The sequence below is a fragment of the Lutra lutra genome, chromosome 6 (genome assembly GCF_902655055.1).
Source record: "Lutra lutra chromosome 6, mLutLut1.2, whole genome shotgun sequence".
NCBI lineage: Eukaryota > Metazoa > Chordata > Mammalia > Carnivora > Mustelidae > Lutra > Lutra lutra.
In genome coordinates, this window is record NC_062283.1 from 128,577,220 (window position 1) to 128,595,052 (window position 17,833).

Consider the following 17,833-nt stretch of genomic DNA (forward strand, 5'->3'; position numbering starts at 1 on the left):
TAAAAAAAAAAAGTCAAATGCTGACAGGTAGAACAGTTTTTCAGACGAAGTCAAAGCTGCAGTATGTTTTTTAAAAAACCAAACCAAACATCTGATCCAATGACACAGAAGTCTTTGGTGACCTTGTGAGCAGTTGCTGTGGCCTGGGGCGCTAGAAAGAGAACAGGAAAGGGAGAACTGGAGACCTAAGACCATTCAACTCTGTCAAGCAGTTTTTGCTATGACAGGGAGCACAGAAATGGAAATAGTGACTGGAGGGGCACAGGTAAGATGGGGAAAGGATTTTTGAGTGTCTCCCCCTGACTCAAGAGGGGAGAAATAACAGCAAGTCTGTGTGCTAATGAGAATGATCCAGGAGAAAGGAAAGAATGATGATACAGAAAAGAACTTCTGAAACAGTGCTCCTGAGCTGATCAAAGGGGATGGAATCAGGAACCCACATGGAGAATTGGCCTTAGGTTGGAACAAGGAAGTTAATCCATATAGCAGGAGGGAAGGGGAGAGGATACAGGGGGAGAGGACTGGTGGGTGGATTGTTAGAAGTTGTTTTTCTAATTAAAAAAAAAAATCAAGACACATGGCACAGAGTGTTTGAAAAGTTGGGATAGTCCCAGATAATCTAAGCTGATGGCTATCATGCCAATATTACATATTTGCAATCTGGCTAGTTAGGCATGCACCCCCCCCCATTAGGGGGAAGAAAAACAACTTCACATGTAATACTCACGGAAGTCACGTTTCACTTTTCCTGTTTTATGTTCCTTTTCCATAACTAAAACACAATTACATAATTACTTGCTGAAATTCCTACGTGGTGTAAGCAAAAAAGTGGGTATTTAGACATGGCAGACTGGAGCTACAGAAAAGGTTTCAGTCCTTTCTGAGGCACAGAGTCTGCAGGACAAGTTTGCTCAAGTCTTCCCGGTTAATGGAGTAGCCCTGCCTTATTGGGACCAGTCAAACAAGCCCCAAATCCAGAAAGCAGCTGCTAGCGACCAAGGACCTCCTCGGGAACAGAAATAAATGGGGGCTCTTAGGAGCTTCATCCCATCATTAGAGGTTGCCAGTTTTAACTGGCTCAGAGTTGGGATGATTTGGAAAATCCTAAGGTCATCAATTTCAGAGACTTTAATCCCATCTAAAGAAATCCAACATTGTCGGTAGGATGCTGTTGGCTATGTATTTTTCCTCTTTTAAGATTATTCATTTATTTAGCCATTTATATGATTTATGATTTTACACCCAATAATAGTGGCTATCTCCAGAAAAACAGCCTGGCTTCATAGGTCCTTACGTTCTTGTTAAGAGAAAGAACTTCCTACAGTTTATAATCTTTTTTTTCCCCAAATCTTTTTATTTATTTATTTATTTATTTATTTATTTATTTATTTGACACAGAGAGAAAGAGAGAGAGAGAGAGATCACAAGTAGGAAGAGAGGCAGGCAGAGAGAGGAGGCAGCAGGCTCCCCGATGAGCAGAGAGTCTGATGCGGGGCTCGATTCCAGGGCTCTGGGATCATGACCTGAGCCAAAGACAGAGACTTAACCCACTGAGCCACCGAGGTGCCCCAGTTTATAATCTTCTACTCAGTATTTTATCTCTGCAAGCTACCATTTCAGGTATCTTCTGCAACAATAATCACACATCCTCCAAAAAAAGGACCCATGAGCAGGAAATACGATAACTTACAAATAACAGTACTCGGGTAAGTTATAAAAAACTAAGATGTCTCAAGAATACCACATAAAAGTAAAACGCGTCACGATATTACATTGTTAAATAATAGCCAAGAAAGTCGAGATCCAGGCATCCTACTGAAATTAAAATGTACACCAAACAAATTGTGTCTGTGCATTCAAAGAAATTAAAAGTTAACAGATCTCAAAGAAGACAAAATGTACAAATTACTCAAGGTGAAAATGCCACTAATTTTAGTTTGCAATCTTAAGTTAGAACGAAAATTTTAAAAGGACGCAAAAATAAAAACTGAATGACAACTACATTGTGAGCACTGAAACGGGTAGTGGTTGGTAGACCGTGGGATCCACCTCCGAAGGATTTACAGTCAAAGGAGATGAAAAAATATACTGATCATTGGGTATAAACCTACTGCTTAAAGACATAAGCTATAAAAACTAAATTATCTTCATACCTAAATGTAAGTGAATAAAGTAAAACACTATACCCAACTAGTAGTAGCATGTCTTACTTCAGAGCAAAGAAAAAGAACATAAATATGGATTTCATGGGACAATCAGGGTAAAGTCATTTCAATTCATCCTTAATAGGGATGTCCTCTCTCTCTCAAATAATTAAATAAATCTCTTTTTTTAAAATGACATAAAAAGTCCACATTAATGGGGAGTTGTCTAGCTATAAGCCCTTTAAGAATCCAAGTCTTTCCTCAAACCCCTTCCCCAAAAAGCTGTGTGTAATAGGTATTCCTCACACTGTCTAGACTGGCACAGTCCAACAGAAATATAATGCAAGCCACATATGTCATTTTAACTTTCCTAGTAGCCATTAAAGAAGAGTAAATTTATCTTAATATTTCATTTAATATATTCGAAATAGTATCAGGTCAATGTGTAATCAATATAAATTAATGAGATCTTTTACATTCTTTTTTTTTTAAACTAAGTGTTTGAAATCCAGTGTGTATTTTATACTAACATCTCAATTCAAACTAGCCACATTTCAGTTGCTTGACACTCACCTGGGACTAGTGGCTACCATATTGGACAGCCCAGGTCTAGTCACAGTCACTAAGCTAAAAAGAGCAACATTAACAATTGAAGTCAAAAAATCTAAAGACCGGGCGCCTGGGTGGCTCAGTGGGTTAAGCCGCTGCCTTCGGCTCAGGTCATGATCTCAGGGTCCTGGGATCGAGCCCGCATCGGGCTCTCTGCTCAGCGGGGAGCCTGCTTCCTCCTCTCTCTCTGCCTGCCTCTGTCTGCTTGTGATCTCTCTCTGTCAAATAAATAAAATAAAATCTTTAAAAAAAAAAAAAAAATCTAAAGACCAAGGGGTGCCTGGCTGGCTCAGGTGGTAGAGCATGCAACCCTTGATCACCAGGGTCATGAGTTCAAGCCCTGTGTTGGGTGTAGAGATTACTTAAAAATAAAATCTTAAAAAACAAACAGAACAACCTAAAGACCGAGATACTGGACTTTATTTCCCTAACCCAGCAGTTCTCCTAGTTTTTACATCCCCAATATCTTTCTGAGGAGCCTAGGAGGTTTTTTCTGTTTGTTTAAGATTTTATTTACCTGAGAGAGAGCAAGAGTCAGAGCCAGAGACCACAGAGGGAGAGGAAGAAGCAGACTCCCCGCTGAGCGGGATGCGGGGGGCCAATCCCAGGACCCTGAGATCATGTCCTGAGCTGAAGGCAGTCACTTAAACAACTGAGCCACCCGGGCGCCCTGAGGTCCTTTCTTTTCAACAATCTGTACGAGGCTGGATTTTCTTCACTAACTTCAGATAATATATTGCAATAGATTGAATACAGAAGTTCACGAAAATCCATCTGTCTTATAAACCAGAAAGCAAAAAGATAAGCAAAAGTATAAAACAATGATACTCTTCTCACTAAACTTTTTTGCTTATTTTGGAAAACAGCTATTTTTCATAGTTAAGCACTTTGAAGTAGATCCTATGCTTTACCAACTACTACCTATTTCAATGCTTCACCTATGTAGTTGTCTCTCATTTTTATGTCATTTTTTAAAAAGAGATTTATTTAATTATTTGAGAGAGAGAGAGGACATGCACACTCAGGGAAGAGGGAGAGGAAGAGAGAGAATCCTTAAGCAGACTACCGGCTGAGCACAGAACTCCATGTGGGGCCCAGTCCCAGGACTCTAAGATCATGACCTGAGCCAAAATCAAGAGTTGGTTGCCTAACTGGCTGAGCCACCCAGGAGCCCCTTCATATCATTTTATAATTCTATCCTGATTTAGTTTTGTAATTTTAATAGCAAAGGAGTTTACTGTATTTTTAAATGAGTAAAAATTTTAAATTTGCTCTTCTAATTTCTAATAAGGCAAATATTGATAGCTGTAACTCAGACAAACAAAAGCCCATTGTAATTATTAAGAGGTTGAAGAGATCTTATGATCAAAAAATGAGAATTGACATCCTAATCATCATATAGCTCCTGGAAAATAGGAGGAAAAATGAGAAAATGCCAGTCCCAACACTTCTCCATAAATTTCACAAAATGATTCATTCTATCATTAATTCTAATTTTATAATTGCTTTATATAAACCAAGAAATTTAATCACGCATAGTTCACATACAGTACTGTTAAAGGCAATTGGATAAGAACTCTAAGTTACATGCAAGGCCTTCAAAACACAGACCTATGGTTAAACTGCATATGGCAGCTTATTTTTTTTTATAACATGGAGTTTAATGAATCACCCCAAGAGATTTTTTTAAATGTTTTCAGAAGATATGGGTGAGGAATACTTTTGTCATTATTTTCCCCAAAGTTAAATTCACAAATAGTAATCAATCTTTTCAGCACTATACTAATTACATGGTGTGTATATTTTTAAGGAATAGAGTGCTCTCCAAGCTTTGTCAATATTCCCCAGCAGAAATTAAGAGCCACCCAGGTGCCTCTTTATATCATTTTATAATTCTATCCTGATTTGGGGATGGTAACATTCCCATTTAAGATGAAGCATACAGAAAAGGGCATTTTAACTGCCTAGGGCAAAAATGCAACAGCAGGAATGAGGAAAGTACTATGCCCTATCATATCTGGCATCTGTCCTGCTTTGCCCACTGCAGCAATAAATAAAAATGTGAATAGTGGGAGAGCAATTATTATAAAAAATGCAAATCCTGAACTGATGTGAAAACATAATCGTTAACCTCCAAAACCCGCAATGGCCCTCAGAATACCACCAAGTTCCCAGGAGAACATAACAAAAAGTTAGCTGTGGAGCCCAAATTAACTCAAATTCTGATTTATATTTTAAGGAAACATTTCAAAAGGTATATTTGCTTATATTTCGCAAAAGACTAAAGTATACCATGAACACTGCAATTTCAAAAACCTGAGTTTTATCTGAGATACAAACACCTAAACTATTCCTTTGTGTTAACCAAAGAAGTGCAGTCAGGTAACAACTGATTTTTAAAAACTGATCCCTGATGAAACTCTGAATTAAAAAAGAAAAGAAAGAAAGGTAAGGAGAAATGTCTTTCGAAAACTTACTTCTCATATTAACATCTATAGGATTCACACTTGCAGCGTGAACTTTGATAATAACTTCATTTGGATAGTGTATGACCGGTATCATCATGTTCTGAGTAAATCGAAGCACTTCATTCTTCCCGTATTTATCTATCACCCAGGCGGGCATGACAGTACTCCTTGGAGAGGTAGTACTAATCTCTCTAACTGAAGGCTTTTGTACCGCGTGGCTTCTCCAGAAGCAAACCGCGTTACATGCATTTCTTCTAAGAACACAGGTTTTCAGAAATTCCATCGCAAACACCGGTTGAATTGCGTGCCCTAATTAAAATGCATTTAAACGGGATAGAACTCTAACCCCTGAATTAGGTCAAATTCTGCCAAACACACTGGCCGATTTCAAGTTGAGAATTCAAAAATGAAGTCAGCCTAACTAATGGAGCAAATGAAGGAAGAAGAATATAGAATTATTCTGCTCTTCCCATCCGAAAAGCCCCAATTAACGTTCCGGTCAATATTCTGTCCATTCTCCTCTTTCTTTACACCCTCTCCCCTTTGAAAAGCAAAAACAAAACCCCTAGAATCCAGCCCTATCCAGGAAGCCCCCGGCAGAATAAGCGAACTCCGATGCGAACCAGACACCACAGAAAATCAGAACCTCCTCGACTCCCTCTGAGACCCTAGCCGGAGTCTCCTTACGACCCGCTCTCCTTCGCTCCAAGAGTTGCTTTGCGGCGCCAACCAATCGCGAGCAAAGATCATTTCCCCCGAGCAACAATTCGACCAATCTAAGTACTTGGTGTTGAAAGGTGCAGGGACGATTAAAGATGGCTGCGCCCATGTAATCCCCGGCGCGGGTGTTGACCTCTTGCTACAATTTGTCACCTGGGCCTTGTGGCGGCAGGCTGGGCACGAGGACCATGCTGGGCCGGACCCTCCGAGAAGTGAGTGGAACTGGCTGCTGAGAGCCCAGGGAGGTCAGAAAGATTCTCGGAGTCCGTGGACAAGGAGACCCGGGGTCTGACCCGCTTCTTGGTCAGCCTCGCCGTCTCCTTTCCTGGAACTGGGTGGGGGCTTCAGATCTTTGGGGCGTTCAGCTGTACTCCCTCTACCCATTCTGGAGTTAGGACCTCAGCAAGGGAGCCTTACGCAGAGCGGTGGAAGCATACACAGGCTTCTATCAATTAGACGTTTGCTAAGGCTGCGGTCAGACCCCTGATGGATGGCCCCTCAGACTGGGCTCCGCCAGTCCACTTCAGTCCTTCTGTCCCCTGCATTCATCTGATGCAGTTCTCGCTAAGAAACTCAGCAAATCTGTACTTTGCAAAATACAGACGAGTAATTTTTAGTTTCTCCTGCCTTGATATATTCTCTAAATGTCAACTATACCAAAGATTCCCTCACCTGTGTCTTCATAGCCTAGATAAAATTTTTAAACTCTAGGCTAATATTTATAAATGCCCTCTGGACATCTCTTCTAAATGCCCCATAACCACCTCCACGGAATTTAACCAAAGTAGACTTCAGCATTGTAACAGAACCACTTTCTTATCTCTCAGTTTTCATCTTAACAAACAAAAACCTGATTTCTGAATTCTTAATATTCTCTATTTAGTAGCACAGCCCTTATCCCAATTGCCCTTACATTCTTTCTCATCTGTCATATCCAGTAAATCACCAAACCCTGTTAATTCTGTTTTGAATTTATGTCTGTAAATTTTCTTAACTTAACTCTGCTGTTAAGGCTTCAGTTCATGTCTCCTTGCTTTCTGGCCCATATCTCTCAATCTGGAGAACTGTCTGCAGGCCCGCTGTTATAAGAATCACATCTGGCTCTTGTTAAAACCACAGCTGTGTCCCACTTTGGCAGCTCTGTGATTTGAGGACTGGAGTATATGGTTAACCAGAGTTCCGGGCGATTCTGCTAAGTAGTGGTTAAAGACCTACCCTGCCTTCCATCTTCCTATCTTATCTTCGCCTGGGAAATCTTCAACACCCTAACCCCCTTTTGGTATCCTTTTAGAAAGCTATAAATTATCATAACTTAAAATTGACAGGCATTTAATAATAAGTACTCCTTCCCCCAATACATTAGTATTTTACCATCATAATATGGCTTCTGGCTCTGCTACATATTTATGTACAGTAAATTCCTCTACTAAAGAATCCAATTTGTTCTTTTAAAAAATTGTTTTCAAATGAAATGCAAGGTGCCTTGTTAGCGCAGTAGGTAGCGCGTCAGTCTCATAAAATGAAATGCAACCTATAAAAATACAGTATGTCCTTTTTTTGCCCTTTCCCCCTTCAGCACTCCCTCTTTTGTGCCATCCCCTTTCTGATGTTGTTGAGTGAGCTGCTGTGAGAAACAACTTTTGCCTCCAGGGAGAAAAAAAAAACAGGAGAGCTGATCTAAGGTACATAAGAGCTTGCATGAGCAGGATTACTTTCACTAAATAACTCCTTTAACAAATATATGTTGATGCCTACTGTGCACAAAACATTATTTGGTAGACATTTTCCCGGCCCAAAAAATATCTTCTCTCCTCTCTGTATTTTTTTCCCCCACGTCATTGTACTGGGCAACAGTACAATGTCACTGTACTGTTGTCCATATTCTACCAATTAAGAGGTTAATTAATTTAGTACACGTTTTCTTTTAAATATATAAAGATGCCTTGGAGGGTCAGTTTATTCCCATTGTTGTGAATTACAGTAGTTTAATAAAAATTTATCTCCATCACACTCTAGTTGATATAATCAATTTGAAGAAAGGGAGAATTTGCTGGGGAGAAACTGTAGAGTTTTGAGGCAATGTTGGGGACCTACGTGAGGCCTAGAGTAGCAGAGGAGGCTGGGAAGGAAGCACTAAAAGGAGGTAACATGCCAAATAGGAGGTAAAAGTCCTATTTCTTGAGTTTTATGCAGGTACATTCAGGAAAGAGGAGGAGTCTCACTTTCACCTTCCTCTTTCATGGCACGATCCCAGTGTTTCCAGGAGCCAGACACCAGGCTAATATTAATTCTTAAGTTATTAATATATATTCAATAGGCTTGGTGGGGGTCTACCTAAGAACACTTAATTATGGTTCTATGGGAAAACAGATTCCAAATTTTAAACAACTCAGTTATTCATTTATTCAACTGACATTTAGTGAGCACCTCTGTGTTCCAGACACAGAATGAACATGAAGACAAAGAGAAGTTCCTGTCCTCGTGAAGCCTGCATTTTTGTGGGGAAACAGGCATTAAAGAAGTTTGTTTGTTAGTTTGTTTTTAAGTAAATAATATAATCACAGGTAGTAAAAGTACTATGAAGATTGATTAAGCCGGCCACAGTGTGAGAACTAGATGGGGGAGCCAGGTGTCTTGGAGTGGTCAGGAAAGGTTTTTCTGACAGTATGTTTAAGTGATCTAAAGGGTATGAAGGGGAAGGCCTGGGAGAATAGTATTCCAGGCAGAGGGAACAGTAAGTGCAAAGAGTCTGAAGCAAGAGCAAGCTTGACATACTCAGGAGTTGCAAGAAGGCCAGCATACCTGGAGAAAGGAGAATGAAAAGAATAGTGGGAGATGAGTTTAGAAAGATAAACCGGAGCCAGATCATGGAAAACTTTAGGCTGTGCTGAGGAGTGTGGATTTATTCTAAGTGTAATGGGAAGCCTCTGGAAAGTTCTGAGTATGTGGATATGATCTGATTTAAAATTTAAAAAGTTCCTCAGGTTATTCCTAAAGATGTGATCTATAGGAAAGCAAGTGAGGAAGCAGGAAGATCAGTTAGAAGGCAAGAGATGATGGCAGCAGAGATGGGGTGGCCCTAGAGGTGATGTGAAATGGGATTGTTTTTTAAGTTAGGGCTTGCTGATGAGGGAAAAAGAAGAATGAAGGAAGATGGTTAGATTTTTGGCCTGGGCAGTTGGAAAAAAGGTAACATCAAGATGGGAAAGAGGTTTTTGTCCCCCCACTTTTTTCTTTTAATTAAGGTATAATTGACATAGAACATTATATTAGTTGCAGCTGTACAACATAATGATTTGGTATTTGTATACACTGCAAAATGATCACAATAAGTCTAGCTTTTCCCTGTCACCATATAAAGTTTACATAATGTACGAAATAGTGTTATTGACTCTGGTCACCATATTGTACATTATATCCCCATGACATTTCTCTTATGACTGGAAGTCTGTGCCTCTCGTACCTTCTCCCATTGTGCGCATCCATCAGTCTGTTCTCAGCATCTTTGAGTTTTATTTTGTTTTTTAGATTCCACATATAAGTGAAATCATACGGTATTTGTCTTTTTCTGACTTGTTCCACTTAACATTATACTCTCAAGATCCATCCATGTTGTCACAAATGGCAAGATTTCATTCTTTTTTATGGCTAATATTCCACTGTATATATACCACTTCTCCCTTAGCCATTCCGTCCATCAGTGAACATAAGGGTACATGTATCTTTTCGAATTAGTGTTTGCATTTCGACTAAAAACACAGAATTGGAATTGCTGGATCATGTGATAGTTCTATTTTTAGTTTTTTGAGGACCCCTGTACAGGAGAGGCTCTTAGGAAGCATATTTGGAAAGAGAAGAGTTAATCAAGACTTCTGTTCTGGGCATGTTAATTTGGAGATGCCTACTAGCTATCCAAGCGAATATGTCAGTTAAGCAGGTGGATATCTAGGAATTTGGAGATCAGAAAAGCAGTGAGATGTGAGGATATAAATTGGCCAGAGTATAGACTATAATAAAAGTATGTGGCCAGATAAGAACAGCCAGGGAGTTGAGTACAAAAACAGAAGGAGGCTTAAAACTTTCCAACATGTAGAGGTGAGCAAGAGGAAGCAGAGCCAGCAAAAGAGAGGTGAAGGAATGGTCAGTAAGGCAAGAGGGAAACCAGGTCTTGGTGTTGTGAAACACAAGTGAAAAGCTTCCAGAGGAGAGTGCTCTCTTAAGTTGAATGCTGCTGAGAAGTACTTGTAAGACAAGGACTGAGCAGTGACTGCTGGATTTAGGAATGTGAGGTTGCTAGTCATCCTGATGCAATTTCTTGAAACATTGGAGACAAAAGCATGAATGGAGTGTGTGCATGGGTACCTGTCAGCTGGATACTCAGGCCTCAAGGGCTCTCCTATACCTTCAGCATTTATCAAGACAATTCTTTTTAAAATATGGTTCTTTAAAAAAAAAAAAAAGGGTGAAGGAAAAGTTTGCCTGAAATGAGAGGCCAGGTGTCAGTGTACATTACGTGAAGTCTGAAACCAACCAGAATAACAACTTCTGATGCTCTCTGTAAAGTTAATAGTTTGGAAACAAGAACAGACCTTGGTTGAATCTTAGCAACTTGGCTACTTTCTAGCTTTGTGACCTCAAGCAGGAACTTTAGTTTTTTATCTATAAAAAGAAAATAATAATACCAACCCCTCATAGTGGATATAAAGATTAAATGAAAAATAAAGCATTGGTGGGTGGGGGGATGGTTGAAATAGATGATGGGGATTAAGGAGGGCACTTGCTCTGATGAGCACCAGGTGTTGTATGGAATTGTTCAGTCACTATATGGTACACTTGAAACTAACAGAACACGATGCTAAATATACTGGAATTAAAATAAAATTTTAAAAATCTTAAAAAAAAAAAAAAGAAATCTATGGGGCGCCTGGGTGGCTCAGTGGGTTAAAGCCTCTGCCTTCGGCTCATCAGGTCATGATCCCAGGGTCCGGGGATCGAGCCCCGCATAGAGCTCTTTGCTCAGCGGGGATCGTGCTTCTCTGCCACCCCCCCACCCCACCTGCCTCTCTGCCTACTTGTGATCTCTGTCAAAATCTTAAAAAAAAAAAAAGAAAGAAATATAAAGCATCTAGGATAATAACTAAGTGCCTTTATTGACATTAATTTTGTTATAGGGACAAATGGACTAAAATTATATGTATTTACACTTATCTCTTCCCCTAGTTTCTAAGAAGAGTGAAGATTTCTTATTTTTTCTAAGAAGCTATTATTTTTCTCTTGGTGACTAACAAATTAATATAAACTTTTCGGCTTAAGATAATCCTATTCTCATTTTACAGTTTTGTGGGTCAGGCATCCAGAAATGGCATAGCTGGGTTCTCTGCTCATAAGAGTCTCACAAGGCTGAAATCAAGGGGTCAGCCAAGGCTGTGGTTTCATCTGAAGGTCAGGGTCTCCTTTCAGCCTCATCAGTTGCTGGCAGACTCTGTTTCTTTGCAGTTGTAGGACAGAGGTCCCCATTTTTTCTTGACTATGTGGGTGGTGGAGCAAATGAGCTGAATGGACAGGAGGTGTGGGATAACTCAAATGGAGGTTTGGAGGTTATAGAGATTTATGACGCAGTCTGAGCTGAGTTGGTAACTGGGGCAAGGTGAAGGAAAAGTTTGCCCAAAATGACATCAAGAACTGAGAGGCCAGGTGTCAGTGTACATCACCTGAAGTCTGAAATCAACCAGAATAACAGCAGGAGCCACTGTAAAGATCAAAGAGAGCTAAGTGGGAAAATCTTCAATGAATGAAAAGGAGTACTCAGAGACGGTGGATTCACAACCCAGGGAGAGTGATCTAAGCTCCTCCAAGGCCTGTCCTTCAGCTGAGCTGGCGTTTCTGAATGAAGGGGGAAGAGGAAGGCATTGAGGAATGAGGAGGATGCACATGCTCCCTTCCCCCACTTGACTCTGCTCCTTGGTCCCTGGAAGCTAAAACAGTCATCGCTTGAGAAAGCTGCAGGAGAAGCAGGGCTCTCAAGGAAAAGCCTACTTTCCATTAGAGAAAAGAAGTCAGGGAGAGCGAGTCTGGTTTAACAAAAACTTTTAGAGTTGATTTCATCTTATATTCAGCTCTGCCACCTTAAGTTTTGCCCCAGGGAAGCTGCACTGTTCGATTTCACACTCCTTATGTTCAGGCCATTCTAGCTAGTTAGCGTCTTTGTTTTCATTTCTCTGCTCCAATTCTCTTACTGACTTTCTCAAATCTGAATTTCCTAAGAATGGTCCTAATGAAGATCAACACCATTTAAAATGAGTGCTCGCGGACAATCTCATTTCTTGCCCTTGTAACCACAACCGTTAATGCCTTTCCCTTGTATTCTTGTACCAGCTGGCAAGTCAGAAATAAGCCTGAGGATAGTAGATATTAGGAAACTTCAGGAGAGGCAAAGAAAGAAAGAGAGGTATAATTTTCTTCATTACTGCAGTTTGGCTGTGGCATCCCCCAGCTGCCCCTCCCCTTCCTGGGTCCCTCCCCCAGCCGCCCCTCAGCCACGCTTTCCTTCTCTTGCGCATCAGCCTTAAGGTACCTCTCCGTTCCTGTTCCCGCTGATTTGCTCTTCTAAAACCCTCAGCCCTAAGAATGCCGCTGCGGGACGCCTGGGGTGGCTCAGTTGGTTAAGCAGCTGCCTTCAGCTCGGGTCATGATCCCGGTATCCTGGGATCAGTCCCACATCGGGCTCCTTGCTTGGCAGGGAGCCTGCTTCTCCCTCTGCCTCTGCCTGCCACTCTGTCTGTCTGTGCTCACTCTCGCTCCTCTCTCTCTCTGACAAATAAATAAATAAAATCTTAAAAAAAAAAAAAAAACCTTAAAAAAATACCGCTGCTTTGATGATTTATTCAACAGTGGAGAGCAGATGATTGGCAGATTTTCCCCTCAAATGCAGACTGCTGTTGCTTGGTGGATGTAGGACACCTGATGCAGGACACCTGGAGATGCGGTCAGCTCAGAGGAGGAAATGAGCTTGTTCTGGCACAGAGAGGTGGTGAAAGGGCACGTGTTATAACGTTCCCTCTACCCTGCGCTACTGTGTGGCTTGGGACAGATTACTAACCTCTCTGAGCTCCAGTTTCTGCATCTGTAAAGTGAGGGTTAATAAGATGACAACTTACGTGGTTGTGTTAAGGTTAAATGAGGTAGTAACACATGTAAGTAAACCAACGGTATCTGGCTCTTGGTAAATACTCAGTAAATTGTACTCTACTCATCCACCTTCTCCCTGAGCCCTCATCTCATCCAACTCTGTTTGGATAATCTGCAAAGCTTGGGTGTCGTCTTTGACTTATTATTCATTGCTTTTATCTAATTAGTAAGCACTTACTATTACTTCCCCAGGAAGTATTAAATAGTCATCACTTCAAGGTTCACTTACTACAAACATATAGATTCTGGCCACTTGTGGTGCAGTTGATCCTAACACTTTCTTTACCAGCCTTTCTAACACATCCAATACAGGATGGCGGAGAAGTTTGGTTTTAGTGTGCTTTTGAACCCATATTTTATAAGCATTTTTCTCAATCTATAGTGGCTCTTACTCGAATTCTGCAGTAACATATAAAGATCTCACTTGGAGCCATAAGGTCCTGCAGGGCCTTGTCTGGTCTGTTGCTCTCACTCTGTACTGCCTGTGTTCCGGCCAAGCCACCCTGTGCACAATCTACCCCCATTCCTGTCCCACCCGCGCCAAGCCTCTGCTCCTACTAGATGCAATGGCACCTGAACCCCTGCCCTTGGGGATGCAAACCGGACTTACATTACACAAAACAGCACATTCCTAAAAAAACAAAACAAAACAAAACAAACACACACAGCACATTCCTGGGGCACCTGGGTGGCTCAGTCGTCGTTAAGCATCTGCCTTTGGCTCAGTACATGATACCAGGTTCCTGGGATCGAGCCCCACCTTGGGCTCCCTGCTCAGTGGGAAGTCTGCTTCTCTCTCCCGCTCCCCCTGCTTGTGTTCCCTCTCTCCCTGTGTCTCTCTCTGTCAAATAAATGAATAAATCTTTAAAAGAAAAGCACATTCCTCCACTCGGGCGACGACTGCTGTGCCCCGCACCCTCACTCAAGCTGATGGGTGCGTTACACTCGTTCACCACGTTCCCAAGGTATAGAGCTCTCTTGGTTTTGAATCCAAGCTTCACTTCAACATTTTACACTTCACCACTCTACCTGCCCACTCAGTATAATACTTGAAACTTCTGCAGCCTCAGTAAAAGGTTTTTGAATTGTATATATTACAGGTTTCTGCAGCACTGAAACAAGGCCAAATTACTCCAACAGAGCTCTGTCAAAAATGTCTCTCTCTTATCAAGAAGACCAAGTTTCTAAATGCTTACATTACTGTATCAGAAGAGGTGGCCTTAAAGCAAGCTGAAGAATCAGAGAAAAGATACAAGAAAGGTAAATTACTGTGAGTTATACTTAATTAGAATATTCTAGAGAAAGAATTTAATTGGATATAGCAGTCTCCATTTGGCCAGTGAGGTTTTTAAACCTAAAACATAGCCTTATATCAAGAACTTGCCATGAGGTACAATAAAAATAAGGCTAATGGGTATATGATGTTTTCTGATGTCCAAATGTAATAATTTCTAACATCAACTTGATTTATGAAGAAGTACCTTCGCCAAAAACTAATAGTTACTGCAATAACTAGTATTAATGTGTCTTTATATTCTGGATATAACTCCTATTCTTTTGGTTTTTTAATGCAGGTCGCTCACTTGGGGATTTAGATGGAATTCCCATTGCAGTAAAAGACAACTTTAGCACGTCCGGCATTGAGACAACTTGTGCCTCAAACATGCTGAAAGGTAAAGTTTAATCATCCAGAGCATTAATAGTTTTATGAAAATATTTTTTCAGTTTAAGTTAAAGATAAGATACTAAAGCACCAGGGTAGTTTCAGGCTAATTATATCTGCAAAAGAAGTACTTGGGCTGGAATATTTTCACTATCGTCTCTTTCGGACTGTAGAATTCCTCCTTAGAGGTAAGCCAGCTTAATGGATGTATCCTATTAGGATGTTTTAGAAATCCTACTTAGGAAGATTTACTAACTTACCACCACACACACACTCAGTGCCCTCTGACTCCCACTCATCGATACCACAGGACTAGGGAGGAAGTGGCTGTCATCGCCCCTCTCTTGAGGGTGGTGTGAGGGTTCGCTACTATTGTCTAGTTGTCTTTTGTTTCCCAACTCCTCCATTTCTTCTATCACTATATTTATCTGAGTATATAGTGATGCTTAGTTTTATTCTTTACAGTTTAGTGGGTCAGAAGGAAACCAGTTTCTCAAGATTCCTGGATCCTAGAAGGAAAAAGACATGGCAAAATCTTGCTCAGAGTGCTACACACTGAAAGGAAGTCTCTGAGGAGTATGTCCCAGGATAGGTGGATTGTTGTTAATTGTCTTGGAGTACACACTAGATGAAATTTCAGTTGAGAATAAAGATCTGTTTCTGACTGGAAATAGATAAAAAATTACTATGGGATATAGCATTTCAAGTACAATGAGCAAAATAATGATGTGCAATTAGTTTCAAATGAATTGGCTACATCTCTAGCATTCAGTATTGTGCAGTAGTAACTGTTAAAGTCAGTGTTTTTAGATGATAAAAAAAATGAATTTAGGGGCTTTGGGTGGCTCAGTGGGTTAAAGCCTCTGCCTTCGACTCAGGTCATGATCTCAGCGTCCTGGGATCGAGCCCCACATCGGGCTCTCTACTCAGTGGGGAGCCTGCTTCCCCCTTTCTCTCTGCCTGCCTGTCTCTCTGCCTACTTGTGATCTCTGTCAAATAAATAAATAAAATCTTCTTAAAAAAATAATGAATATAACCACTGCCTTTGGAAGACAGCAATTAGCAGTAGGAAAATTAAAATTAACTAGCTTTTGGAAGAAAGTCCTATCTACTACTCAAATTAGGAATAATGAATACATGTCATATGACCAGCTTAGCTATAGTTTAAAAGCTTGTTTCTTGCATGTTCACTGTTTTCTCTCCTACAATAAAAATAACTGAATTTTTTTCAGGTTATGTACCACCTTATAATGCTACAGTTGTTCAGAAGTTGTTGGATCAGGGAGCTGTCCTGATGGGGAAAACAAATTTAGATGAGTTCGCAATGGGGTAAATAAAATTGAAATTTTCTTCTCTTGTATTTCTTTCTTTCATCTCTGTCTTTAATTTCATTAAACATAGGTAACCCAAAAGCCCTGAGGTGATTTCTTGAGGACCCTAATGCCAGTTTCTCAGTCCCTCTATGAGATTATGTTTTATTGGTTAATAGGTATACAGTCAGACCTCATTTTGGTTTTAGTTTGCATTGTCCTGATGACTAATGGTGTTAAATATCATGTGTTTATTTTGCTACCCATGTATCTTCTTTGGTGAAGTATTTATCCAAATCTTTTGCCCTTTTTTTTTTTTTAAATTGGGTTGTTTTTCTTACTGAGTTCTAAGAGTTCTTTTATATATTCTGGATCCAAGTCCATTGTCAGATAGGTAATTTGCAAATAATTTCTCCAAGTCTCTGGCTTGTCTTTTCGTTCTCTGAACATTCCTTTCAAAGAGTGAAAGTTCCTAATTTTGATGAAGTCCACTTCATCTTTTTTTTTCTTTTAAAATTAATGCTTCTTGTATCTTTTTTTTTTTAAGATTTTATTTATTTGACAGAGAGATATCACGAGCAGGCGGAGAGGCAGGCAGAGAGAGAGAGGAGGAAGCAGGCTCCCCACTGAGCAGAGAGCCCGATGCGGGGCTCGATCCCAGGACCTTGGGATCATGACCTGAGCTGAAGGCAGAGGCTTTAACCCACTGAGCCACCCAGGCGCCCCAATGCTTTTTGTATCTTAACTAAGAAATTTTTACTGACCCACAGTCACAAAAGATTTTTCTCCTATAAGTTGTATAGTTCTTACCTTTAGACTCATAATCCATTTGAGTTAATTTTCTTGTATGTGGTGTGAATAAAGCCAAGGTTCATTTACTTGCGTGTGTCCAATAGTTCTGGCACTATTTGTAAAAAAGAAAAAGAAAGAAAAGAAAAAAAAGATTATCATTTCCTCATTAAATTACCTTGGTTCCTTTATCAAAAAATTGGTTGGAATATATATATATATATATATATATATACATCTATTTCTGGATTCTGTCCTGTTGATCTGTGTATCTCTGTTTACTTTAATAAGATGCTATCTTGATTCCCATAGCTTTATTTTTTTAAAAGATTTTGTTCATTTATTTGAGAGAACAAGAGAGAATAAGAGAGCATGAGTGGGCAGGGTGAGACGGGGAGGGAGGAGCAGAGGAAGAGTGAAAAGCAGGCTCCCCACTGAAGAGGGAACCTGACATGCTTGGGATCGTGACCTGAGCCAAAGGCAGACACTTAACTGAGCTTTCCCAATTCCTACAGTTTTATAGCAATAAGCTTTGGAGTTAGGTAGTGAGAGTCATTAACTTTGTTTTTCTTTTTCAAAATTATTTTACATATGATAGGTCCTTTGCATTTCCATAGAAGTTTTAGAATCAGCTTGCTGATTTCTACAAAGAAGCTTAATGAGATTTTGATTATGATTGTGTTGAATTTATAGATCGATCAAGTTGGGGAGATTCAACATCTTAATATATGTCTTCTGATCCATGAACACCTTGTATCTGTCCATTTATTTAGATTTTGTTCAATTTTTCTCAGCGGTATTTTTATGATTATCTGCATATAAATCTTCCATGTAATTTGATTTATTGCTAAACATTTCAATATAATTTTTTAGAATTTATTTATTTATTTGAGAGTGAGAGCGTGTGCACAAGTAGGGGGCTTGCAAAGGGAGAGGGAGAAG

The 17,833-nt window shown here is 40.1% G+C and overlaps 2 protein-coding genes across 4 annotated transcripts in view; one reads left to right on the forward strand and one right to left on the reverse strand.

Moving 5' to 3' along the window:
- The window catches only part of RTN4IP1 (reticulon 4 interacting protein 1), a 50,308-nt gene extending 38,834 nt beyond the window's left edge, over nucleotides 1-11,474 (reverse strand). Inside the window, exon 1 of one of the 2 annotated variants that reach the window (XM_047734838.1) lies at nucleotides 11,276-11,474. In XM_047734838.1, the coding sequence (XP_047590794.1) occupies nucleotides 11,276-11,294 (19 nt within the window). In that variant the 5' untranslated portion in view covers nucleotides 11,295-11,474. Of the gene's footprint in view, nucleotides 1-5,230; nucleotides 5,939-11,275 lie in introns of those variants that run through there. The other variant, XM_047734837.1, reaches the window with a different exon arrangement.
- Nucleotides 6,023-17,833, forward strand: part of QRSL1 (glutaminyl-tRNA amidotransferase subunit QRSL1) — a 35,165-nt gene continuing 23,354 nt past the window's right edge. The window contains exons 1-5 of one of the 2 annotated variants that reach the window (XM_047734836.1): nucleotides 6,025-6,153; nucleotides 7,518-7,623; nucleotides 14,230-14,389; nucleotides 14,704-14,802; nucleotides 16,025-16,121. In XM_047734836.1, coding sequence (XP_047590792.1) covers nucleotides 14,793-14,802; nucleotides 16,025-16,121 — 107 coding nt within the window. In that variant the 5' untranslated portion in view covers nucleotides 6,025-6,153; nucleotides 7,518-7,623; nucleotides 14,230-14,389; nucleotides 14,704-14,792. Of the gene's footprint in view, nucleotides 6,154-7,517; nucleotides 7,624-14,229; nucleotides 14,390-14,703; nucleotides 14,803-16,024; nucleotides 16,122-17,833 lie in introns of both variants that reach the window. The other variant, XM_047734835.1, reaches the window with a different exon arrangement.